We start from the raw sequence: 26,928 nt of genomic DNA, 5'->3' as shown, positions 1-26,928 counted from the left end.
GAAAGACGTCCGTGTTTTCAACAGCTGTTCAGGCATCAGCTCATTATGAGGAGCAGCTTTTTATTTTATGCCTCGGTGCCTGCAGGAAATGTCTCATTTGACAGAGTAAAGTGTTAATTCTGTGTCAGGGCACTAACACAGAGGTGTAAATTGAAATGAGCCACATTACAGCTTCCGATCCCTGCATCAAGTGACTCCTTTTATTTCCAAATTCAGGCAGATGTTCAACTCATTATAGCTTTCTTTTTAAGTGTTTCTTTGCCTTAATGCCATAGCCAGTCAAAATTATGAAGGGCAGCAAAACACTGATAACAAGCAGAATACATTCATGACCCAGCACTTCAAGTATCAAACATACCAGCTTTTTTATCTGTGCAAAATACAAATTTAACTGATGACCCATTTTCTAAACATTGTATCCATCCAACTTTTAAACCCTGCTTTCCATTTCTGTGATGTTTAGAGGTCAACCCATTACAGTATTTTGTAAGAAAGATGGCATTTAACTTTTTCTTTTTTTTTTTGCCAGTTAGTTAGCACTATACAACTTGTATTTTGTAATGCTAAGGTTGAAAAGAGGGGTTTTCAGGGTGCCTACAAACAGAAGGAACAAGCTTAACAGAATCATAGACAGTCAAACACGTTTTTCCCCCTATATATATATATTAGTGTGATTCAAGTTGTATAAAGTATAAAGTAACAATTGTCAGCTTAAAAAAGATAAGTAAGAAAAATATTATTTTTTTCTGAAAACTGTTTGTTGCTGTGATTTTATTATAATATTTTTTTATAATTGGTCTCCCAGTCTGAACGCCACCTAAGTGACGGTTCCAGGCGTTTCTCACGAATAAAACCATCTTTTCAGGTGTCTGACTACATCTGTCCTGCCCCTGGTCATCCTCACTGCCCTGCAGGCTGCGCAGTAGTGCTCAGCCCAGAAGGAGGTCTGATGTAGGCTGTAACCATCCCTCCAGTCCAGGTGCCGTCTCAGCCTGGTCGGATCTCGACTCAGTCTCCGCAGGTACTGAGCCAGTGCGCGCACTGTGGGGAAGTCACCCACGTGGATGAAGGCCTCGGGAGGCAGGAAGCGCTCATAGTTCTGCCTGGACGGACCAAGAACCACCGGGATGGCCCCGGCCAGGACCGCGTTCCACAGTTTTTCTGTGATGTAGTCAGTGTGCTGGGAGTTTTCCAACGCCAGGTAGAACTGGTACTGTCCGAGCATGCGCACTACACTGCCGCGGCCCCTCGGTAACGGTCGGCCTGCGCGTCCGAACACATCCACCCTGATGTACCGACGGAGCTTGTGGTAAAAAGCCACGCGCGCTTGAGACTCCGACCAATTGCTGATGACCCAGGCAAGGAGGCGGGGCCGGAGAAGCTGAGAGCGCGCGGGCGCGTGGAGCGGCTGTGTAAAGTTGTTCTTGAGACTTCTGTTTATTGTAGGGACCAGATTCCCGTAGGGAAGATATATATCCGAATCCGCCCTGTAGGTGAGCGTGAGATTGAAAACACCATCAAAACGCAGCAGTCTGGGTGTATGCGTAGGAGACTCGTAGTTCATCCAAATCCACTTTTGCGCACCTGGCCGCGGCTCCTTTGGTAGATGTACGGCGCCTGAAGCAACGGCCCAGTGGTGAATAATGACAGCGTCAGCCCCTGGGTACGTGCTCCTGTTATCTGTGACCATGCACCCTCCAATCTGAAAGAGCGCGAGGCAGTCCGGAAGTTTGCGGTACTGACCGAACGGGTGCACCCAAATCAGGAGCGTGACCGAGCGGGTCTCCTTGTAGTCAAACGGTTCTAGGATGTAAAGGAGGAAGACTACTAGGAAGAACCAAAACCCGACGGCAGCAACAAAAACGGAGGACAAGGTTCTTCTAGAAAAAGGATGACCACGTTTCCACCGCCTTCCTGCTCTGTGGGCTGGAACTGTAGAGCGACTCGGTGCTTCTCCAGCTTCCATCGATCCCCGTCACACTGCAGTTTTCCCTCAAAGTTCAAATTCCTTTTGTAGAATCTGTGTCCTTCATTCGTTCTCTGCATAGGGAAAGCAGAAAAAAATCTATCGGCACCTGTATTTATACCGGTCCTCAGACGCACCTTGCATAGAAACTATTTTACTTACTAAAATAAGGAGGGTAATTAATTACAGGTCAGGTTATCCTTCAGCAGTCAGATGACTCCATGTGTTGTTGTCGGCTGCCCTAGTGCCTACCTGGACGTCACAGTCTTCTTGGTTCAAATAGGGTAGTCTAAAACAAGTTTTTCATCAGTGTTGCATGCTCAAACATTTTGACGTGGCAGTGTTGGTCTGGGTTTCTGAGTACTGAATGGGCCTTTTGTGAGGCCTGCTGACTCTTTTTGGTTGGGTAAAGACCTTGGCCCAGTGCGCGGTGTCCTCTTGATTTAATAATCAGGTAATTTAGAAAAGAACAAGAATTTTTTTTTTCATTAGGCTATAGGCTGTCAGCCTGTTTGGGAAAAACACAGTTTAGGATATCATGAAGGCCAGGGGTCAATTCAAAAGCATATCTGGAATATTGTCAATTCTGCAGCATACTTTTGAGTCCTATAGCCAATTACCTTAGATTAGTTTAAACTGGAAACAATTCCTCACATCTCATGGGCAAATAAAGAAAACTTAAAGAAAAGTAAAAGGCCCCTCTAATCTTTCAATAATCCACATATAAGTATTTTACCACTAGGTGTCTCCCTCCACAAGCATAACCTCATGAAGGGCAGCCTGTGTAGTTTAGTTTCAGTGGGATTTATTTCTCAAAGCATGCATGTTTAATCTGCCCAATGAATAAACATTTCAGCATGAAATTAGGCAGGCAGCAGCGCAGGCTTTGAAAAGGTTTGTCTTCAATGTTTTATTTATCAGATATGACCCAGCATTGAAAAGCCCTCTAACCAGAAACCTTCATAAATGACTCACAGTTTTAATTTGGTGACCTAACCTTAACAAATACAGGAATAGAAAAAAAAAACACACACACAAGCCCTCAAATGGCTTATAGAAGTGTATGATGTGTTTAAGGCCCAGAAGGCCAGGTCGTCATTTTGTGTTGTTCTGATCAGAATTTATGAAAAAATGATGAGGCGGCGGGGCTGCTGTGTGTGTTGTGTGCGTGATCTCCGGTGGGCAGGAAAAACATGGAATGACTGGGACAACATTATTCCTCCCCACAGACGCAGAGCATGTCATGAAGTCTGTATGTGAGCGGAAAAAAATGGCAGACACAGAGGAGTGGGAGGAGATGAAGCAAGAAGCATGTGTGTCTCCGCTGGGTCCTCCTCCTTCCTGTTCCATCCATTCACTTTTCTTCACCATGGAGCAAAAAAAAAGAAAAACTCTCCTCTCTTTTCTCTTTGTGTGTTTGCGTGCGTGCATGTGTGTACGACTAGTTATCCCCATAAGAGGTTTTGTATTCTTTCTGCATTATTTATCCTCCCTTTCATCTGAACAGTTTCTATTTTCAGACGATCATTTAATGTCCTGCCCGGGGTTATCTAGTGTTGAGAAGAAGCACGGCAAACTCATAAGTTATGGATACGTGCTGAGGCCAAACATTATAAACACATGTATGTCTTCTTCTGAAGAATAGACGAGGTGGCTGAGGTCAGGACATGACACACTGGAATGAGCTTTGTTTATCTCTTTTTCGATTGTTTATTTTACTCCCTTTTTTTTTTAAAGGCAGAAATGTTGCAAATGTTACTGGAAATGTGCTATAATTAAAGTTGCACTGATTGGTGATCTGGTGACATTTTGTTTGTTTGAAATTACAGCTGGGGTGACACACAAAGCTTGACATTTATGCATGCTCGGTTTTTCCTCTTCTCTTATGCTAGAAAACATTTTTTTTTTTTTTTATGTTCGTCTTGTGCATTAACTTAATCTTGGATCTCCGTGCAGGGATCAAGATTGCGTACATGTACATGAATGCAACACGGGCAGTAGGGCAAAAGAAGTTCTTCTCAGGTCGCTGTATATGGAAATTGTAAGATTAGTTTAGGTGAGGTTACTTTATTTGTACCTACAGATTTGGTTTACAGGTAGTGAATTTACCTCCTTTTACACAAACAATCAACAACACAACACAAGACATGGAAAAAGAACTGACCACAGTGGCTAATGCTAAAATGGGTAAACCTAAAAACAAGATTTTAAAAAATATAGCATCAGTACACACAAGGTAAACAACATCAAGATGAAAAAGTACTATATATAAACAGTATAGGCAGTAAATAAAAAAAGATAAAAGCTAGTACGAATCAGGGATCAATGCTGCACTTTATAGTGTGAAAGCAGGCGGGAAACACTGAAAAAAACATTAAGCAAACTTATTTTCTTTAGTTTTGTACAAGGCCATGTTTACAGCTACTTCCCTGATTGTCAGAAGTAATATAACTGTGTATCTGTATGTGTTTCTGTGTGAATCATGCCAGAACAGAGAGAAGCATTCAGTTCTTGATGGGACCCCCAGGTCTTCACTCATCTTCCATATTGATTTTCTCTTGCTTTTCCTTTTTGCTCTCCCCGGGGACGGGACGTCTCAATCGGTCCCGGCTGGAGAAGGAGAGTGTGAGTGATGAAGAAACAGATAGAAGATGAGCGAAAGAGGAAGAAAGAAGAAGAAGAAAAGGAGATCATAAAGAGAAGGGGGGAGGAAAAAAAAGTGTAGGAAGCGGCAGGAGGGAGGAGCCTGTTCACGGAGGCCCTCGCTGACCCCTGACCTTGATCATGACCTCAGAGGTTACCCTGGAGGTCAGAGGTTGTGTGAAAGTGCCACCGCGGCGATTCACTCCACTGCTGGGTGATGATGATCTTATGCAGCCTCCCCAGCCTGTCTGACATGATCAGTGTTGCTCTCTGCCTGCAGCTCCCAAGGGCCACACATCCATCTCTAACCCGGCCACACAAGGCCCCGCTAAAAGCACCTTGCAGGCAGAGTCAATGAGCAGGAGGAAAAAAGGGACAAAAACAGTGAAAAGTGGGGAAGCTAAAGGACAGAAAGGCTGTTTTATTTTCTAGCCTGTAGCTCCGACGGTGGTCTAAGATCGGGTTGTATAATGGCGCTGACACAAAGAATGTGTGTTTACTCCTCTATATTTAAACTTTAACCAAGTTCGCATGAACTGATGAGTCTGAATCTGTGGGCCTCAACATGTTCCCTCTGCCGTCCTTGTCAAGAACAATTTACGTTGTTTAATCCTCCTCTTTAATTTTCACATAGAGTGTAAGAAAAAAGACAAGAGAGGGGGGAAAAAAACCTCTCAAGTCATTCATGCCAGACGTGCTCGAGCTTCAGTCACAGGAACATGATAATTTGTAGGTGGATTGATAACTCGGAGTCTTACTTGTACTGACTTCCACTGTGTACCCCCCACTGCTTCAAAGTAATCCAGAGCCTTTAGTGGAGCTGCAGTCAAATCCTCGAGGAGATACGGGTGTGCTTGAATTCAGAGAGTTTGAGAAGAGAGCGCCTGGCAGCTACAAAATCAACCGATTTTTAATGTTCACTCTTACTTAGCGTTAAGATAATTTTGCAGAATAAAATTATCGCTCTACTGAACTGATTTCAGCATCAAAACATGGAGGGGATTATATACAAAAAAAAGAGTACATCAAAGTCAGAGATGTCTGCATGTACCTACAGAAAAAGACAGGTTTAATTATCCGCCTGGAGATAAAATGCTGGTTTTATAAGTCTTTTGGTAGGAATGAGGATACAATCTGTTTCATGTTTTATTTTTTATTGTGTGACGATTAAACGGCAGCCCTTTTTGTCAGTAACTTCTGATGATTTCTTTTAAATGGATGATTAAAAAGAACTGTTTTGAGGAAGTTTTTTTTTTTTTAGTTGGAAGGGTGTGGAGTACTTTATTTATAGAGCTTTGGAAAGACGACAAAGTCTTCTCTTTGCAGTGTAACGTGTGGAAAAAGATGGTCATGTCTGAAAAGTTTTTCACCACTACAACAGTATTTAAGGTCCTGATGATTGACAAGAAATTACATAACTACAGTAACATACAGCTCTTAAACATTCACAGTGAGTAAAACCTCAGCATGATAAATGATTGTTAATTATTTCATGCATTTTTGGAGGAAGGATGTAATCACTGCTGTGATGCAGACTACTTTTATATCAAAGTAAAAAATCAGCTGCCTTAAACACATCATGTTCCTGTCAGTGATGTGTCTTCTTTGTGGGATAGTAAGAGAAAACTATACAAACACGGCACAATGGACACACCGCAAAGCTACTAAGCCTGTACAGATTATCTCAGACCTGTATTTCTGGTTTGGCTTAATGATAGGTAGCATCACAAGTCGTGCAGGCCGAGCCAAGGAAGCACTGATTAACATGGCGGAAAGGGGAAGAAATGAGAGGATTAAACACAGGATTTATGGGTTCATATGCCGCATTTTTCTTTTAAAAAGTATTCATTATGTATCTCTAAGTGCAGATCAGACGGTCATACTTTTAAAAAAGAAGATCATGATAGAGATATAACTAGTAATTGACACTGACGGTAACAAGAGTCATGGGGCTTGTGTGTCTTTCTTCTTTCAAAGCAGCTGTGATATTTGTTACAAACAGTGTGATCTAATACACATTATTAAAAGCATGCGACTGCTTTTATTCTAGTGTGTGTTTTATGGCCATAAAGGAGGTATGAAATCAGGCAAATTAATTCAGGCTATATATCAGTTAAGCACCAATCTCACAGTAGAAAGAGCCAGACACAAATAGAAAAATTAAATCAAGCAGTGACCTGAAAGTTGAGCTAATTTTAAGCACACAAAATGCCCACCTTTGTTACCACAAGAGTGCAGTAAAAGAGGTGTTATTATTTATGGCAAATTCTTGAGTGCAACTACCGTGCAACGGCTGTGAAGGAAATGAAAACTATCAGAAAAACGAAACTATGAAGTTAAATATTTTTGTTTAGGGCTGAGCTGACAGAAAGCTGTATGAACTGAGGATATATGGGGGGGGGGGGGGGGGGGGGGGGGGAAGGTGTGAATGCCCTATTTCCCTCTGCACAAGTGAAATTATGGAACCCACAAAAAGCTCAAATGAGAACAACGTGTAGAAAAGATGGGTTACTCTGATAAACACGTGCAGCTCGGCTTCGGGTTTGTGTGCAGAGCAATTGGAAGCAGAGGCGTGATGTGTTTAAGGTGCACAGGGCGGCACAGCTTGACACAGGAATTTAGGGCACTCCATACATACAGTGTAATTAGAAATTCTTTGCATATCCACAAGCTGGGGGGGAGGGGGGGGGGGGGGGGGTCAGAGGACATGGTCAGCAGGAGTGACGCCTCGGGAGCAGCCAGGGTTCATTGTGTAGCTCAAGGTCACTTCAACAGCAGATCTGTATGCATGTTGACACTGTTACCACTGGGCCGCCCTGCTGCAAGCTACGAGCTGTCTGATCAACTACACAACAATCTGATTTGATTAATTAATCTGCGTATTATCTGTTGAGCAAAATGTACCATTAAATTAGACATTCTTTAATTCTTATTTTAAACTTTAAAAAATCCTCACATTAAGGATTTTTTTTATTCGTAGGCTATACTGCCATATTTAAGTCCACTCCATCTTTTCCACATTCTGAAATTCAGCAGGTTCTGAGCAGGCCTCTTTGGTTGGATTTGCTGAATGAAACCACCCTTTTATTATAGAATGACATAAAATGTAAAAAATCATGACATTTTAAATAATTGATGTTCATTTTTATTGCTTAGAATGTAATGTTTTATAGGCCTTTTTGTAGTCTTGTCACACTGGATTGTATTGTTAACAGTCTCAATGGATTCAATTGGGGTCTACATTTGCATTGGCCTTTGTTTATTTTGCTTAAGGCCTATTTAATACACATTTGTAATGCTGCAAGAAAAATGCCAATAACATTTAGTTAACCAAATGACAACCATGAAACACAAATCATGTCGTTTTTATTAAGTAAAATGTACTTATTTTTCTTTTTCGTTTTGAGACCAAAAGTAGAATCTCTGGAAATAACATAAAGTGAGCATATTACGATGTCAAAGTAGGTGCATGGGAAAAACCCTCATCATTCTTCCTACACAGAAGTGCCGACTTTCCAGAGCTGGCATGATGGGACTTTTTTTTCTCTTTAGATATGGCTCCCAGGGAGCCTCCTGGCATTATTTTTGTATGATCTTTGCTCTGCATAAAACATAAACATCACACAAACTACAACATCAAAAATGGTCTCGTCTGGCTTTGTCAATTTCGCGTGCTTTAACGTGAGAATACAATTAGATGTAATTTAAAGCCAGCTCAGTTATTTACCTGTAATATCTGTATGTTGATGAAAAGCTATTTAAGCAATTATAATGGCGTTATTAAGGATACACTCCTCCAGCCTGACTCCATTCCGTGCTCCAGTCGTCACCGTGATGTCAGCTCACGTGATCCGGTCCGGATCTTCCGGCCGCCCGGTCCTCTCCACTGAACTCCAACCCCCGCGCTCTCTATCAGCATCTCATTCCTGTCTCAATATGTCTCAAGATGGCGGCCAATGCAGGATCGATGTTTCAATATTGGAAGCGCTTTGACTTACAACAACTACAGGTCAGTTGAATCTCTGTTTAAACCGTCTAGCCCTCTGTTCGTTTGGGCTCGCTTGTCTCGTTCGGTCGCGGTGTTTTGTGCCTTTTCCGTGGCTTCTCGGAGGTGTTTCGGAAGAGAATTCAAGACCTCTTCCTCACATTGATGAAAGTGGCTCTCTCGCTGATCAGAAATTGATCCTCTTTGTTCAATTCCACATCGATCGGACACTGCAACTGGGCAAGCCGGGGCGACGCCGCGGGGATGCGCTGAAATAAAAACAAAACGGCGGGGCTTTGGGGGAAAGCTTTCGGACAGCTATCTTTATTGCGTGTTCTTCAACTTTTACAGGAGCGAGTAGCCGTAGTTAGCCCGACGCTTTAGCCGCTGTAAGGTTGGATAATTTGGGGGAAAAATAAGTGCGACTCATTATACGGTGGCGCTGTGGTGACACCAGCCGTTGAGACGGGCAGCTCAGACACACAACAGCAGCTTTTTTTACTCGTGTTTATTCAGCTTTTTATTCTCCATTTCTGAAGTTTATTTTAACGCGAATGAAAACATTAGCAGCGTTGTCGGCTAACGGGGGTTTTTTGGAGCAGTTTAAATTGAAGTCGTCTCGGGAGATTTATGGTTGATGAACTCAGTCGTCTTGTTTTTTTTTTTTTCTTTCTCGCTTTCTCCTGACTGCAATTACACACAGTCAGGTTTTTTTTTTTTTTTTTTTTTTTTTTTTAACAGACATTGCCACGTCTGAGAAAGTGCACCGGGACGGGACAGTATGTGTTGACGCTGTGTAATTAAATAATAAAAAAAAATGATTAAGAAAAAATTTAAAAGACCGTGACCTTGTTGATTAATATGAACTCCACAAATGCCCCAGTCTCGTGCACGCGGCTGATCGTGACGTGCACGGAGGAGGAGATCCACGGCACAGTGAGGGATAGGAGGAAAAATATTGGGGCCTATTCAGTGTGTGAATATAGCCTGTGTATGTTAGAGCGTGTTTGACCTATCACAAGACATGTAGACAATAGCACTGTTGTGTTTTCCCGTGGCATTTAACGTGCATTGCTGAATTTTAAATCAAAATTTATGAATATTAGCAGTCTAGTTCCCGACGTGATTAACATAAAATTGCATTATGTAGGTTAGTCGCAATTGTTCATACATTATTTTGTGAACTGCTCAGGCTTGGGATTTAAACTTTTTATTTAGGTCATGATGCCCCTATGAACTGGGTAGACAAAAGGACAGTGAACAAGTCTTCCCAGCGGGCTTTGTGTCGCACTTATGCCACATCATCAAGGCTTCACTTCTCCTATTTATTTGATCTGGTTTGGTCCTCCTACTCGTGCCCCCTTGTTCATGCATTATGTAAAAAAAAAAAATTTGCTTTCTCTTTTCTTTCCTCACTATCTATCTCCCACCCCCTTCCTGCCTGTCTGCCCCCCCTCCCTCCCGATCTTCTCTCTCACTCGCCTCCCCCTCCCCTCTTTTATCATTTTTTTTCCTCTCCCTCTTCCCTGGCCCTTCACCCTGCTTTCACCAGTTTTGCCCTCTTAGAAGAACTGGTGTGTGTGTGTGAGAATTTGTCCAAGATCAGTCTTTTTTTTTCTTCTTCTTCTTCGTGGATTGACTGCCAGCACAGACAGTGAAGGCACTGCCAGCAGCCAGGACATGAAAAATGCATCGCATAAGTTTGTGATAAGGCCCTGGGTAATTATGGCAAAGGCCCCTATCACAAGCGATTAGTCAGGACAGTGAATCTGAGCGTGTGCAAAAAGCCTGGCGGTTGGCAGGCCTGTCTGCAGGATAGGAATCAGTCGGCGCTCGTGTGTAAGTGTGTGTGTGTGTGTGTGCACAGAACTGCTCAGAACATTCACTGTCTATTATTGATGACATCTTATTTACTCTCCCTCCCACTGAGAGGCTCCTAGAGGAAAGCCTTCAGAGAAGAAGGACCTTTTTTTTTTCTTATCTGCTTTTTGATGATAATGCGGGGTTAGTGTGATATGATCATGGTCTACACATGGCCTTGTCAGCCAATTGCTTTCTCATTTGCCTCTTGTGTGTGATCGAATGGACAGCGTGCACTTAGATTCACAGTCTGTTTTGTCTGTGTGAGAGGCACCAGCAAAGGAATGTTTTCTCCCTTTTCTCTCTGTTTCTTTTGATGATGAAAATCCAACCCAAGCTAGATGTCAGTAGCTCTAAGCCATCATAGCGTCTATTCCTCAGGCTCCAAACTGCTGATGTTCATTAAAATCCTATTTGATCAGTGTGTCCCGTTCGCTGTGTGAGAAACTAGCTAGGTGGTTGTTACAGGACAGAGAGTGCTTTGAAACAGCACAGCGAGCTGTTAACTTGTCTTCTCCGTGTGCTTTTTTTCCCCTGCTTTTTTCCCTCCCTCCCTTCCCATCACCACTACAAACACAAATGGGTGCAACAGTGATGCTTTTAGCAAGGTCTCACACACTTGCAAAATGGATCAGTGATTCAGAGATGATGGCAGGGTGACAGTGAATTACAGATGGAGGAGGTTTTAACGTCTATAATCCCTGTCCGTCCATTACAGAGTTGAGTTTCTTTAGAGGGGATCATCACTCTTCTCTCCTGTTGTTTTTTTCCTTTTTTTTTTTTTTTTTACTCAGTCAAGCAGTTTGCTGGAACATTGTGTTTCTACTTGAGAACGACGAGAGATTGCGCTTCATTGCAGACGAGCCTTAATAAGATCTGGGCGAATAACTGGGCCTAAACCTATACTTTATATTTTCTGTGTAAGCTCTGGAAAATTAAGAACAGACCTTCCTGTTATACATGATTCCCAATTTAGGCCTTAATAGCCTACAACACACCTAATAACATTTCCTGGAACAAAGCGCCCCAGAGCCATTTCAAGAAGTAGTTTGCGGTGTTGCCGTACGGCTAAATAGTGACTTAGACGAAAACGGAACTGGAGCTTGTTTTTATTCAACATCATCTAATAGGTAAATTTAGGAAAAGGCTTTTGTAAGCTGATCCCGGAGCTGTGGTCATGGGCAACCTGAGCGGTTTAAATCTCTCAGCGACTGGTCCGCTGTTGTCTGTAGGAGTTTTAGTGTTAATTTATGAGCTGGTTGTCTGAACTCACTGGTGGGATATTTTTACCCCTCTGTTGCTGCACAAGCTGGGGGAGCAAAGAGGAAGGGGGCATCACGTCATGCTTTTACTGTAGCCAACCACTTCTCTGCCCAGTGACAAAACCTGGCATTGGGACTGAGGTTTCACTGTGTGTCGGTGGGTGGTGAACGACTAAGCATGAGTCAGAGAGAGAGGGACGAGTGCATGTCAGGTCTTTGGTCTGCCCCCGGTCTACTCGGGCCGGAGCTATGTCATCCCACTTTCTGAGAGGTTATCCTCATGGACGGTGCACTGTTTAAGTCTGAGAGGAATGTGAAGCTCTCTGAAAGAAAGAAAAAAATATTTTCTTCATCCACCTTATCGGTGGATAATTCCCAGCCAAGGCCCTAAACTCCCCAACTCTTCAATGATTTAGTGAACGTCACACTCGGGATCAGTTTCTCTACCCTCCCCCCCTGCTTTAAGAAGTGTCTACTCCAGACCCACTTTGTCTGCTTTTCATACTAAAGTCAATATATTTTACTCTGCAAAAGTCAATATAGGAATATTTAATCTTACCCAGCTGCATGGAAAAATAACTTTTTTTCCCAGTGTGGTCTGATGTTTGAACAAAAGATAAAAAAGCATTAAACAGAAGTCTAAAAATAGGCCTACCCAAACAGATGGAGTCAGCAGCTCTTAATGCAGGCTTTAAGCAAAAGTGTGTGAAAAACAGGCATGTTTCCTGAAGGTGTGGAAGTCTCTGCGTATGGTTAAAATATTGCATGAATCTGTTTTTTTTCCCACAGTTTGTTTTTTTTAGAGCACTGAAACCTTCAACGTGGCTCCATTCATTCAAACTGCTGGAATTTAGGTGGTTCCTGCTGTTAAAATGCAAACATTATAATGTGAATACATAACATAAAAGTGAAGCATAAATACCCCTGTTAAAGATCCTTAGCACAAGGCAAGCTAGTATTATCATTTAACTACAGAGACTTTGACTTTGACCCTGGAAAAAATGTCTCTTTTTGCGGTTTCATTCACAAATTATAAATGTTAAGTTACAATATATGCAGAGTTTTAGACAATATATGCCTGGAAGAAAACTAGGACACCACAAAGAGTACAGAGAGTTTTTGTTGCTGTGACTTTTATGTTCTCACACTTTGAAATGAATCATCAAGACTGATTTCACAAAAGACATTTTATAAGCTGTTCAAATTAATTAAGCTTCCTTCACAGGCCAAATGTAGACGTCTCAATATCTCAGAGGCAGCCATGGCTTCTCTTAAGAACAATAACGTTTTTTCATCTGACTTTATTACTTAGATTTTTCTTTAGTATCTTGCTCCTCTGAAATATAGAGTTTAAGTCTTCCAGTTTTAGCACACCTAAAAAAAGTTACTAAAATGATCTTTGAGGTGTTTTACAGCCGATTTAAATATGGATGTCATGCAGAAGCATTTCCAACCATTATCTAAATACACTGCGATTAAGTTGCGTCACTTGATCATTAACTTAGACCTTTTTTGTACAAAAATATCACTGTTTATACTGTAAATAAAAATGTTGTTGTTGCGCCTTTCTTCACCGAAATCTACACAAGGAACTTTGCTGTGTTGTGTAAATGTTTTCAACCACATAATACTTGAATTCTGAAGTGCATCGACACAAAACTTCCACTCATCAACCGGCAGCAGGAACACAACATGGGGGCAGTTTCCAGAGACCTATTTTCAAGTGGCAGGCATTATTTACAGCCCCACTCGGAGTCTCTCTCTCTCTCTCTCTCACCTACAGCATCATAGAGTTTCAGCGTATCTCATGACAGAAGCATCCATTATTCTGCTGCTCTGTATTCCTGCAGAGAGAGAGAGAGAGAGAGAGAGAGAGATTCAGTGACTGGACACTTCTCTTCAGGCTCACTTTAGAATACACCGGCTGTTTCCACTTCAGGACTGTGCCCACTACTTTATTTAAAATCCAAGCGTACACTCGGAGCAGTGCCTCCAAGGCCGATGTAATCTTGTATAGTCTATTGTTCATCTTGTAATATTAAGCCAACGGTTTTCAGTAAACACAAATCTTGCATTCCTGGGGGGAAATGTGAATTCTCGTTCATAGTTGACTGGTGAAGTAAAAATACACACACACATGGAAGTGCAGCAGGAGGGGGCTTAGACTTAGTTTTATTCATATTAAAAAAGAACCAGTTTGACTCTTTTCTGGTTGCTTTTTGTTCTTGTATTTTGACCTCTCTGCTACCTATTTTTCAATCGAGGTGAGCTTATCGAAAAATGTCAGCGTCCAATAGTCCACACCTGTCAGTTCTGAGTGGTGCAGACCTACAAAGAAACTGTTTTGACTTTGGATTGATAAATATTATACAGAAAAAGAGTTGCAAAGTGGTAAAAAGTATCAGTTGATGATCTGCGGATCACTTTCTGGTCTAATGGTAGATTTTTTTGCTCTCTAAAGTGTTAGAGAATATTAAATATATGCCTGTCACATGGTCTTGAAGCCTGATAAGACATTTTCCGATTGCTTTTTGAGTCTGACAGACTGTCAAAAGTACAAAAGATTTTCAGTTCTCAGTGACTTAAAATGAAGAAAAGTACAAAATCCTCACAACTGAGGTGTGAGCCAAGTCTGTTTGGCACTTTTGCTACAAAAGCAGTTAATCACTTGTCAAAATAGTTGATGTTTAATTTTGTGTCATTTGAGAAATCTATTTCATTTTTCAGCATTCCATCCGTCTCTGCTGTATTTTCCATTCTCTAGTGTCGCTTTAAACATTATACATGCAGTACATGAGGATTAGAACAAGTGAGGAAACCTAAGAAATGTGTGGTGAGAAAAACTTCTGAATAATGACAACTTTGGGTGAAAATCGGACTTAAAGCAACAGAAGGAATCTGAGCTTTTTTAAAAACCATTTGATTTGCTCTCTCGGTGCCGATTTTTGATGACCCAGCAAGCTGAAAGCCTGGATGAGATTTGCAGGATTTTTTTGCGGAGTTAAACAAGATGTTAAGGTGGAAATATAAACAGAGGCAATGGACCAGAAAACGAAACGGGAGTCCCATTTCCAAGAGGTACCACAATGTGATAATTTAGACCAACTGCAGACGCTCGGTCACACAGTGGGGGCCGGTGTTTGAAACATTTTTTGACAAGTTTGGCTGAGCACGCTGCTCAGTTTGAAGCTAATGCAGTGCCTCGTTTTTTATTTTTTTTGCTCACAAAACGTGTGTCCCTCTGAATGGAACGAGTCTCTGTGGTGAACGCCCTGTGGCCTTCAGCGTCTGGTGCAGCCGAGTCTTTTGGCGAACATCTTGCCCTACCTAATTTTAGTGTTGTTTATCTCACTGTTATCAAGGAGTCTGCTGGGCTAAATAAGGCTTGAGGAAGGATCCTTATGTGCAGACCTCTTCCCATGTCAACCCATGACTCTGGTATCAGTGTCCTGTTAGATCATTGACCACAGGTATTGAATTCTAATAGGCCTATTGCTGTGTCCTAATGGTCCAAGTATTGAATTATGATATTGGCATGGGCGGATGGCCTCAGGATTGAATTATGATATTGGTGTGCTGTAGGCTAATGGTTCTTCGTATTGAATTATGATATTGGTGCACTCTGATGGCGTGAGGATTGAATTATGATATGGCTTGCTATCTGCTAATAGCTCACTCTGTGTAATTTTCAATGTCAATCACAGTTTCTGTTGCTAGATCCATAGCAGGCCTTCAGGCTCAACTCATCAGTCACATCAGATGGGCACAGAAGTCAACCTTTGGTCTGAATTTCTGTTACTCTTCGCTTTTGCCTTGTGTTAAGTCCATCAGGGCCTTTGTGATATTTTTTTATTTCTTAAAATAAGCCATCATAATGTCCTCTACCACCTTGTAAATCCCCTCAACTGCATTTTGATATCAGGGATAGAACAAACTTCTCATCCTCTCAGCTACAAGTCCACGATGGTTCAGTGAGTCCAAGGATTTGGCATTTTCAAAAGAATTGCGGGTAATCGTTAAAGCTTTAATTCTGAGCTAACTTAATTTCTCTTGAGTGTCCAGTCCACACCTTTTGCTGTGTTTATGTTGAGCTCATTCCCATTTTGGTAGTTTAAAAAGCAACCAGAGCTGCGATGGTCCTGCTGCCAGCTCACAGAGTAAATGGACGGCCTGCTTCTGTGTCAGCCCTCTAAAAATAACACAGACTGCTGGCTGGGCTCAGCAGAAAACTACCGCCGATTATGATGATTCAACTACCCTGTATTCACAGGTGCGTGTGTGTGTGTGTGCGTGTGCATGTGCTGGATGGGGGCGGTTTAAGCTTAACAAATTGTACTCTGCATTTATTGAGATATTCACTGCTATAGTTTCATGTTGCTCTGTTGGAGAAACTGTTTGGAGAATGAGCGCATTAGGATTGGATTGTCACAATTTCTCAAATTTGATACGATTCTAGTAAAAATCAAAATATGTCAATACCTGTTTTGATACCACAGCAACAAGAACACAAGTTCTAGACACCCAATGTTGAGTAAGCTCTTCTTTGGTAATTAACATAAAATGCAGGCACACTCCTGTAGAACCAAATGCCCCAAATACATTGGCAATGTTTCGGTAAAATGTGCCATTTAGACAGTGTTCTTACACACGGCTGCTAATTGTTAAAATATGGCTAAAGAACTGTTTGTTTGTTTTTTTCTCAATACTTTTATTCATTAAGATAACAGATATTGTATCTTTTTAAAACATGGAGGTTGAAGTATGGCAAATGTGGGCAACCTCATTGCACATTTAATTCAAATGTTAAATCAGTTTTTCCCCCCTAAGTTTAGAATGCCATGAACATTGAAAAGCTTGATATCATAAGTCAATCTGTATAATGAATCAGACTAAATAGTTACAACTGCTAGCGCCCCGCTATAAAACGGCACAAGGCTTAGCCATTAATAACCAATTGACTGGTCCCTGGCTTTTGTCCACTAAAACATGGTGGATTCCATGTAAATGACACAGTGCTGTATCTGTGAAATTCATTGGACGTCCTCAGACGGTACTTTAACCCCTTCCTGACCTTTGACCTGAGCAGCTGTGAGACTGGAGCCAGGGTTCAGAGGTGGTCTGACCCCGCAGACCTCACTGTGACCCAGGCTGTCTGACTGGTCTAACCTTTCGGGCTAACGGATGATGACTTTACCATCTGTCTTGCCTTTTAACAGGTCTAGCCTCCTTGAACTTGAACTTGTTTGGATGTAGAAAAGAAAAAAAACAACAACTCAAGGGATGAAATCTTCTCCTAATTAGCCCAGGCTGTTTTCCTACAATCTTGCATTTGTCTTATTTTAGGGGATGACTGAACGGGAAGTGAAAAGTTTCAGACTTAGTCTTTTTTATGAATGTGAGAAAGAAGAAAAACAATTCAAGGGATAAAATTTGTCTTTCTTCTTTTTCTTACCTATTAGTAAAAAAAAAAAAAAATCCAGCTTCTCTTGGGTTTGAAGAGGTCTGTATGTCGCGATCAAAATCTTACACTAGATGTACAATGGCAAGCTCTGTAGCCCGCTGTCTAACTTTTAAAAGTAAGAGCTGTCCTCTTGAGGAAAAGGAGAGGGGGGGGAAGGGAATATGTGTTTAGTAGACACAAGCTCATCCGCTGACTGCTGTCTGACCCTGAGTTCAGCGGTATGGTTATTAATAGGCCCAGAGGCCTCAACTTCCAGGAGGCCCTCTGATCAGCTCCAGATGTGGAATGAGAGAGGACAATTCTGCGTTAGCCGATCCATGTTTCACATGAAGCAGAAAGAAGGGAGATAGGCATTTGGTGAGACTGATAGAGTGAGTGAAGGAGGAAGGGAGGGACAGGAGACCTTTCCACAGCAGGAGTGTGTTTTGTGAGTCTTTGTTTTCATGTGTGTAAGTGTGTGTGTGTGTTTTTCCGTTTATTACACTCTCTGCCCTCAGACCAAAAGACCATAAAAACGTATGGCATCACCATGGTGACCATAATAACTAGCTATAAAACAGCGTGTAAACTGTGAAATAAGACAAACAGACCAGAACAGCCCTGACTGGCTGGCTGGCTGAATGGCTGCCTTCCGCCATAAAACTATTTGAGAGCCAGACTGAAGGAATGCCTTGGAGGCTGCTGTGGCTGTCACGACACATGAAAGGATTAGGCTCTGTGTTTTATCTCCTCTTTATCTGATGGTAATGGATAAGCTGAGTGTAGCCTATCATCTGACGCTTGGGCCGAGGGTTTGATGTTTTAGTAGGGTGACGGTTTGTTGAGTTGACCGCTTTGGTCTATTGATTGCTGTTTGATGGTTTTGATATGTAGGCTGTGTGGAACAGGTCAAGTCTTTTATGCAGTGAAGGCTCCAAATAGCTTTTAGCTGTCCTTCACTCCCCCCCCCCCCCCCCCCCCCCCATTACTCTAGTGGTTCGTTTGATGTTTGGATCAATCAATAGAAAGAGCCTGAGCTCTTACACATGCTCCATCCTACTTCCCGCTGAGCTCCACTCCTCTTCCTTCGTTGTGCATGCCTTTATATCACTTTCTCGCAACACAGAATAAATGATATAATTACAACCCATTACGTAGTCTAATGCAGGCTAATTATTCTGTCATTACTGTAAGGATTAGCTATGCTCTTTCTCTCGTCTTCGCTGTTTTTTCTGCCTCTCAAAACTCGTGCAAGCAGAGCAGAAAACTCTTACTCATAAAGGCTGACTAAGACTCAGCCGCAGGACATGTTGTGTTGACGTTGATCGTATAGACTACGGGTGTCAAACTCAGTCAGGAGGATGGAACATGCTAGAAAATAGTGACAGCATGGGCTGGACACATTAAAACAGTCAAGATGTATCTAACCTAATGAGGCATTTTGACAAATGCTTTTGATTTAAATGCATATAAGTCAACATGCTGCTTTTACAGGCTATGGCACAGCTCCTGCTGATGTGTCATCATCAGGCGTCTAGAAAATTAGTGGATACAGCAGATAGACACGGCTAAATTAAAACGTGGAGAAGGGCATCATGCAGCGCAGGGATTTAATGTACCAGAGGCACATGAGAGTGATGCAGACCCTTTTTTTTTTTTACTGTCCTGTAACAGCGCCAATAGCATGAAGCTGCTTGTAGTCCATAAATGGAAGGCTAAGTGAATTACAACAAATCAAATAGGCTAACGAATTGAGAACAGATCAGATCTTAACTGAATTAGTGCAACTTTGAACACTGCTCTATTGTCAGGGTTCAGAGACTTTCTAGGCCAGAATGACTCGCTCGCACACGCACAGAGATGATGATTGGATGTCTGCAGCATTGCCAGGCTGCACCTGTGACCCTGTCATTATTCACCGATGGTTACTTCCATTTGATGTCTTATAAACTAATGGCGGTGATGTCAATTTTTTGCCCGAGTCCTTGGGAGCCAGACCTCTACTGTATGTGTGCTACAGGGCCTGGAGAGCACCACTCTTCTCCCAGACTTGATTAATCCCTATCACCCCTCTCCACGATCGCAGTTTCCATTTTTTAGTTCGTATCTGTGCACTCATCCCCTCCCCAATCTCCTCTCACTGGCACAGAATGGCTTCCTGGCAGAATGGAGGCATTAATTCAGGGATGAGAGGTGTGATACTCTCTCTCTCTCTCTCCCCCCCCTCTCTCTCTCTCTCCCTCCCTCTCTCTATCTGTGCTCTGTTTGTAATGCGTGGCCTTTATCGTAGCCGAAACAGCTCACTACCCTCTGATCCTATCTCAGATCTCAATATCCTCGCCGTTCCACCCTGTAAACGCAGGGATGAAAAATCTTGCCCTTTCACCAATGCATTACACCCTCCTACCATACCACCATACCCCTCTCCTCCCATTGCGCCCTCCACACCACTCGCCCTTCGTGACACAGGCCTCCAGCTAAATTCGAACGCTGCTAAAATGAGACCAAGTGAGCTGCACTTCCTCAGTGCCAGAAACCATCGTAGGCTCATTATATTTGTATTTAGGCTCAGGCCTGGCCTCTGAAACCCCCTTGTCAGACAATAGGTCGGGCAAAATAATGACTGGCTCTCAGTGAGCTTCAGGAGAGTTAAGGCATGGATGTTGGGGAGATAAAACAACAACCAGTCTCTCAGCAGAGGAACATGGATCAATACAAACGAGGCTGCGGTGTAAAAAGGCTGTTTTTGATCCAGGCTTGCGTCAGCGTCAGCGAGGTGAATCTTGACAGCTCCTGTGCTGTTGGTAGATATGGATCTGTGTTCAAAAAAAGGAGCAAAACGCTCAGGGACCACAAGCTTCTTGTTAGGCTGTGGAGAGTGGTAGGCTGACCCACCACCCCCTACCGCTCTGCACACAAACACAGTTGCACAAACACACACATACAAAAGTGTTTTAGGCCTCAGTTGTCACAGATAAACTATTGTGTTAGCTTGTGGTTAAGAAAACTTTGCGGCTTAGACTCCAATGTGGGAGAGAAAAGACAAAAACAGAGATTCAGGAGGATATGACTTGCGTCTTCAAACCCATTGTGGTTTGTGAAAACGGCGTCTGCTGGCACAGTTAAAGTTATGCACCCCTGCTATGTGGCAGGTAGGAAGGCAGACATGCAGCCAGGATCGCAGCATCTTATCTGTGCTGCTGTTGTGCTGTGTTTTTGAGGGGGCGTGCCTGTGATCTGTGATCATGTACCGTGTCGTTGTAGCAAGCGCGGCTGTCGCTCCTGACTGAGCTGCCACCCCACGACTCCACCCCCCTCCCTCCAACCCAAACACACGCACACACAGTAGGTTTGGCATACAGAACAGTCAGCTACAGAGTATGTGGAACGCTGTGAAGGAGATGGAGGGGGGGAGTTTTTGAGGTAGGCCTTGTAGATTTCAGATAACACATCTTTCCAGACGCCTTCACTGTTTACTATCATAACCACATAACAGCCTCAGACATGTCAGAGATAAAAGGAAAGATTAGTGACTGCAGTGGCAGGACTGAAACTTCATCTCCTAAACATCTGTGTGTTGTTGCCAAGTACAGAGGCTGTTAAAAGGCTCCTCAGACAGAAAAGTTCTGTTTTAAAATATTAGCCTCTTCTGTGGTATGACCAATACAGTGTGTTTTTATTACTGAGATGAAGTGAATGTATTTCTATTCATGTCTCTCTTTGCCTGGCTTGGATTCAAGAGAGGTACTCCATTAGACTAATGTGTAAAACATGCACCGAATGTGGAGCAGTTAACCTACATTGTGTTTGGACTAAAGGGGTTAATGGCAGACTACTTGGCATGTGTGACTGCATACTAGGTGTAAACAAAGTGTTTCATGCAGTTACAGTCCCAATTATTCTCCAGAGAATGAGATCTGAAGCAAATCCCTGTGTGGTGCTCACTCCTCTGTGTACACTCCCGGTCACCGCGGATCGACTCCATACTGTGTACACAACAATAACTTTGTTGTCATTCCAGCAGCCTATCTGTCTCGGCATCGGTGGAGCGTGAGGGCATAAGGAATTCCACGAAGTTTTGATACCTCAATTAAAGTGCGTCTGTCTCCTGTTATCTCATTTAGTCTGCAGTCGATATGATTGGCATAATCAGACATGCCTGATTGGTGCCTCCCATTTAATTAATCAGTCTCACTGTATCATCACCTGTGGCTCATTAGAGTAATTAGAGCAAATTAGTCAGATAGAAGGCCTCTCTCTGCCTGCAGACGAGTGGAAGGAATTTCATTAGGAGAGATGAGCACACACACACACACACACCTTGGGTCCGATCGCCAGTCGTAATAGGATTTGTTTACCCGTGACTGTTATCTGTGATTAGTATTATTACCAAAGTGGTAGGACTCAGAGATACTCATTTTCCTTTGGCCCAGCATACCCTCCTTGCTGCGAACACAGCTCACCATGCCAAATTTCGCTCGGGGAACATGTTAGCGGACTTCCTCTTTTTGAAACAGAGTTCAAAAAGAATGTGGAAAGACTGGGCTCCCCAAGTTACTGCCGCGGCCTGTCTGTGCACTCATGTGAGAGCTCACGCGTGTGGAGCAGCGTGCGGGAGGCTTCTTGGCCAAGTCGGTGTTGAAGTCTCTCTAGGGAGTGTTGGCAATCTGTTCCAATCGTCTTTACAGCTGACCAGACGACCAAATGAACCAGGACAGGGACTGCTGCTGTGGGCCAGTACAGCCAAGCCAAGCAGGGCTGTTACAGCAATCACAGAGACATTACAGCCCCGCTTAATGCTCCCCTGCACACTACCATGTTCCAACGTCTGCTAAACTAGACACTGCAGTCCGAACCAGGCACAACCAGATTCAGATACAGCTATGGAGTTAATGTGAGCGGTTAAAGAAATTAATTCAGCAGAACATTGAACAGTTTTTGAGATTTACAAAGAAGAATATTTCAAAGTAAGGCCAAGGAGAGATCCACATAGTACTGACCTCGGAAACTGAGCCTGAAGGCCCTACACAGAGTACACAAGTTTTTCATAAATGTTGCTTGGTGCTCCGCTGTGCACTGCAGGCATAGCATTATAGCATCAACACAAGTGCTGGTATTTGAACTCTGCTGATGAGAATTAATGACTTTTCTTGTCAGTACATTAGTCATGTATTGTGGTCTATAGACTCCCCTAATTAGCATGTTTTTGGATTTTGTTAATTAGTTTCTTCACTCGTGCCTTGGCCCCTTGTCAAACATGTTAATTTGGAAGGTTTATCAGACTAGCATGATGTCAATCATTGATGTCAAAGCTGATAGGAAGAAAATCCCCATGGTATGCCAGATGGCAGAGCCCCTGTAGTGCAGCCTTGCCCAAAGTTAACAGTATTCCTCTCCAAAAAGTTTGAAACTTGCAAAAAATAAACAAAATAGCAGAATTGCCTCACTGTTGTCGGATGCAGCGCATTACATTCCAAATTAAGCCTGTAATAAATGACTCCTAGTTGTAAACTTTGAATCAACATATCTTGGTCTAATTAGGGATGTTCTGATGTGGGTTATTGCTGAGTTGTGTTTTGAAAAAGGTCATGTTACAGTGATTACCCTTTTGGCCATCCTGTCTATGAACGGTGCTACCTTTTGAGTTCACTGACATGACTTTAGATTGACAGTGACAGATGCAAAATCCTGTCAATTAAAAAAACACGTCTTTCTATGCAATCTGTTAATCTCCTATATTTAGTCAAGATACTAATAAATACAGTGACATGGCTGCTAGCGATGATGAAGTTGCTGGACCAATTTGGGAACTGACTGTCCTCCTTGCAAAGAATTCAAACAGGTTGTCCTTAGTACTGTTATGGCCAAATGTCATAGAGTATTATCAACCTATTTTCATTATGGGCTGAATATTACCGGCATGTTTTGTTCTAGAGAAGTATAAGTCCGTTTGACACCGACCATGAGAACAGATTTTTGCCAACTTAAAATGTTTCAAAGAAAAAAGCCTGGCTGTGGGAATCGCAGGGTATCTCACAATATGATGCGATATGATACGATGCTCAACGAGTGGCCTACTGTAGTGTTCATATCACAAGACAGCGATTCTACAATAATTGATATACGTAAGACAATCATGTAATGATACATCACGAAATCTGGTAAACTGAAGAATACAAAATGCCCCTCATCTTAACATGCTTCACATCCTAACTTATTTTTCTCACTGTGGGACATGATCTCGATGTCAGCTTCTTTGGAATGGCTTCTCCAACCCTCATTCCTATCATGGCTGGCTCCTTGTGGGGGCCACGAAGTAGTGACGCAGAACGTCAAAGCACCACGGAAATCTATTTAGATATAGATCTATTTACATTTTTTAAAATAAAGTAAAACATCGATATTTTACCCAACTTTTCAATAATTGTATCACACTAGTCAAGACTACGATACATTGCAGAATCATTATTTTATCTCACCCCTAAAAAAGCCTGTGTCAAGCAGTTTTTAAGTTTGTTTGTTTTTAAAATAGCATCTTCTTAGAGATGTTTTCCATCACTGTGTTTGTTTAAAAAAAACATTAGTGTAAGGATAAAAATGACCTTATCTTTGTGATCCTGCACTTTTGTAATATGCAAACGGACCTCAGATCAGTCCAGTGTTATTTTACGAAGATATCCACTCTTTAGCAGAGCACTTGAACATGGCAGCCCTTTGTGCTTATATGTTGCTTAAAATGGAGTTAGTGTTGGCCTCCTAATGGTCAGCGAGATGTGATGTGTGTGAACAAGGGGCGGGCAGCAGGGATTGTGCACTTTGGGATGTTACGCTCTATCAGCAAGATGAGTGTAAAGTCTGCCTGTGTCTGCTGATGTGGGCACACAGTTTGCTGCATAGTCAAAACCTCTCTGGGTCTGAGGGTCCTTTTTTTTTTTTTTTTTAGAGTGAGACCATGCCCATAATTACTTGCCCACTTGGCAGTGAATCAATCCTCTTCCATGTGTGATGTGTTTATTTAGCTTAGCAATGGGAATTTTTTGGGGGGAATGGGGATTTGGTAGCACATTGGGATATGTGAAGGGTTTTGGAAAGGGATTGTGCAGAATCAAGGGCGTCAGGGATTGGCACATGACCTCTTAAAGCAGAATCCCATTGGACGACTGTGGTTATTTCAGGGTTTTTTTCCCACAAAAACAGAGCTCACTAATCAATTTACAGGAATACACTCACACAACTATGGTCAATTACTTTGGTTTATGGAAAAGTATTATGTTCAAAATAGATTAACCTGAAGCTCATTTGCATATCAAAGAGGATTCTTGCATAATTTATGAAGATGGAAGTACTGTTTACCATGTTTTTTAACGTAGCAAGAAACACTGTGAAATGTGCATTGACAAAAGAGAAACAACAGAAAGATGATCCTATATTGAAAAATCCTGATCAATCCCTACTTTATAAACCAACACAATATTAAAAAAATATATATATAATGTTTAAATTAAGTTGCTCAAACTTTATTCTTCGAGCTGAAGTCCTTATTGTGTGCTAGGATGCGCAACACAAACTTAAATGGTATTTAATGTATGAGAGTACATGTCAGAGTTGCTACAAAGGTAGATCCTATAATTTTAATTAATTTAAAAAAGTGTTTAATGGCAAAGTTTGGATGATTAAAGGAAATGTGTCTTTACTCTTGGGATTTCCCAAAAAAAAGTTCTGCTTGCGGCCTCTGCCTTCTGATTTCAGATTAGCGATCCTCTGATTTATAACATTAAAGGGATTTTGAAAACTAAGCTTTAAGGCCTAATACATCATATTGTGATTAATATCATCCAGTGACTAATATCTGTCAGTATCTTGAGCCAACTGGGCTTTAGACTCTAGTTCCTGTAGCTAATCTTTACCAATATAATAATTACACCTCTGTTCATGAACTGGAGCATTCCGTTTTTTTTGACAATTAATTTAACATGATTAAAATTTATTAGGTTCCTCCTTTCATCAAGCGTTGCACAAGCTTCTGCACACGCTCGAGTTCACTAACAGATAGTGCAGCTGCTCCATGGCCATGGGCAGACAGGCTGCTACATCAACTGCTCCATGGGCAGCGAGAGCAAGATGGCATGTAAGCAAGTGAGCAGTTTTTTTTTTTTTTTAAACGTCCTGTGCTACTGCGTAAAATCCATCACAGAGGACAGTGGACCAAACCAACATTTGTTATATTTTTTTCATGCTTTGTGGATAAAACGAGATCACGGCTGGTCAGGGAATTAAACTTAACGCTGACGGGGGAAAATCTCCTAATTAGAACTTGATCACACTATTTCTATAGAGGGTTGTGTTTTCTTGTGTGTGTGTGTGTGTGTGTGTGTGTGTGTGTGTGTGTGTGTGTGTGTGTGTGTGTGTGTGTGTGTGTTGGAGTTGTGGGGAGGTGGGCATGCGTGCGTGAGTGTGTTTTGGGACCTTGTCAGCAGACTGAGCCACAAGGGCCCCTGTGGTAATGTGTGTATTAAATGATTAGTGTGTTAGTTAGCATAACGGCCCTTCAGCAGCGTTTAATCACTCTCAGGGGTGGGCGGCCTCACAGGAGGTGGATGGGAGGGGAGGGGAGGGGGGTGGTAAGGGGAAAGGCGGAGTGAAGGGAGAAGAGAGATTTTTTTTTTTTAAAAGGGAGGAAAAGAGGTACTGCTGGTTGAATGAGTGAGTAGATGATCTGAAAAGAGAGTACGGAAAAATGAGGGAGAATAAAGGAGGAGTGAGCGTGACAGAAGGCAAGAATCCAAGAGAAACATAATCCAGCAACACTCACACACTCAGCAGAGGGAGATACAATCTTTACAAGGCCTGAACGCCTTGTTAATGTCAGCACTTGGCCCATCATCTGGAAGAAGTCCCATAAATAGCTATTAATAACAATGCAAAATGGATGTGGATAAAGGCGGGCCCTACCTCAGCCATGACAACACTGCTGTTGTTGATAATTGTGCTGTTGTGGTGTGGGGAGGGGAGGGGTTGTCTGGTGCAGACAGTCAATAATTGTTGTTGACTGCGTGTGTATGTGTGTTGTAGTAGTAGTAGTAGTCTTTCGCTACAGAGGCTGTCATGCCCGACACAGTGCTGGCTGATTGACTGACAGGCTGAATGGCTTAGATATGTGTTGCGTGCACTGGTAGCACACAAACTACTGATGGAGACAAGTTTTACTTGGCAGGACCTCAGTATTGTGGTTATTCCTGCTCTTTTTCTCCTGCCGCAACATACAGAGTTCAGCTAAGGCATGATTGGAGAGTCTGCAGCACGCCAGATGGGTCAAGGAGTCTGTTGTCTTGACAGAAAACTGCCCCTGTTTTGTTTTCCTGAATACTAATGCTGCAGGTTATTGTGACAGTAACAGTTATAATAAATGTGATAAAATGTATACTTCTCTTGCAAACAAACTGAGAGATGTGTGTGTTTGTGTTGCAGAAAGAACTAGACGCCACCGCCACACAGCTTGCCAACAGACAGGACGAGAGCGAACAGTCCCGGAAGAAACTAATCGACCTGAGCCGCGAGTTCAAGAAGAGCACACCAGAGGTGAGAGAATCAGATATTCACAGACACGCTCTGACACACAGCTTTGCAGTCTTTTGACAATCCCAGTTTTCAGCCTCTGTGTTTTCTCTGCGTGTCTTCTCCTCTTCGTAAACCTAGTCGGGATTATTTACTGAGAAAGCAAGAGGAGGAGGAGGAGGAGGAGGAGGAGGAGACAGCGGTGCAGGAGATGCGG

At 42.5% G+C, this 26,928-nt stretch overlaps 2 protein-coding genes across 4 annotated transcripts in view; one reads left to right on the top strand and one right to left on the bottom strand.

Moving 5' to 3' along the window:
- Nucleotides 1–828: 828 nt before the first annotated feature.
- Nucleotides 829–2,120, bottom strand: LOC132980610 (alpha-(1,3)-fucosyltransferase 4-like). Its single transcript, XM_061046829.1, has one exon. The coding sequence runs from the start codon at nt 1,964–1,966 to the stop codon at nt 842–844; it is 1,125 nt and encodes a 374-aa protein (XP_060902812.1). The 5' UTR covers nt 1,967–2,120; the 3' UTR covers nt 829–841.
- Nucleotides 2,121–8,488: 6,368 nt separating this feature from the next.
- The window catches only part of cux1b (cut-like homeobox 1b), a 57,648-nt gene continuing 39,208 nt past the window's right edge, over nt 8,489–26,928 (top strand). For 2 of the 3 annotated variants that reach the window (XM_061046828.1, XM_061046827.1), the window contains exons 1-2: nt 8,541–8,618; nt 26,625–26,735. In XM_061046828.1, the coding sequence (XP_060902811.1) occupies nt 8,556–8,618; nt 26,625–26,735 (174 nt within the window). In that variant the 5' untranslated portion in view covers nt 8,541–8,555. Of the gene's footprint in view, nt 8,619–26,624; nt 26,736–26,928 lie in introns of all 3 variants that reach the window. The other variant, XM_061046826.1, reaches the window with a different exon arrangement.

Source organism: Labrus mixtus, chromosome 9 (genome assembly GCF_963584025.1).
Source record: "Labrus mixtus chromosome 9, fLabMix1.1, whole genome shotgun sequence".
Lineage (NCBI taxonomy): Eukaryota > Metazoa > Chordata > Actinopteri > Labriformes > Labridae > Labrus > Labrus mixtus.
The sequence above is the reverse complement of the archived record's forward strand: the minus strand, read 5'-3'. Positions and strand labels throughout refer to the sequence as shown.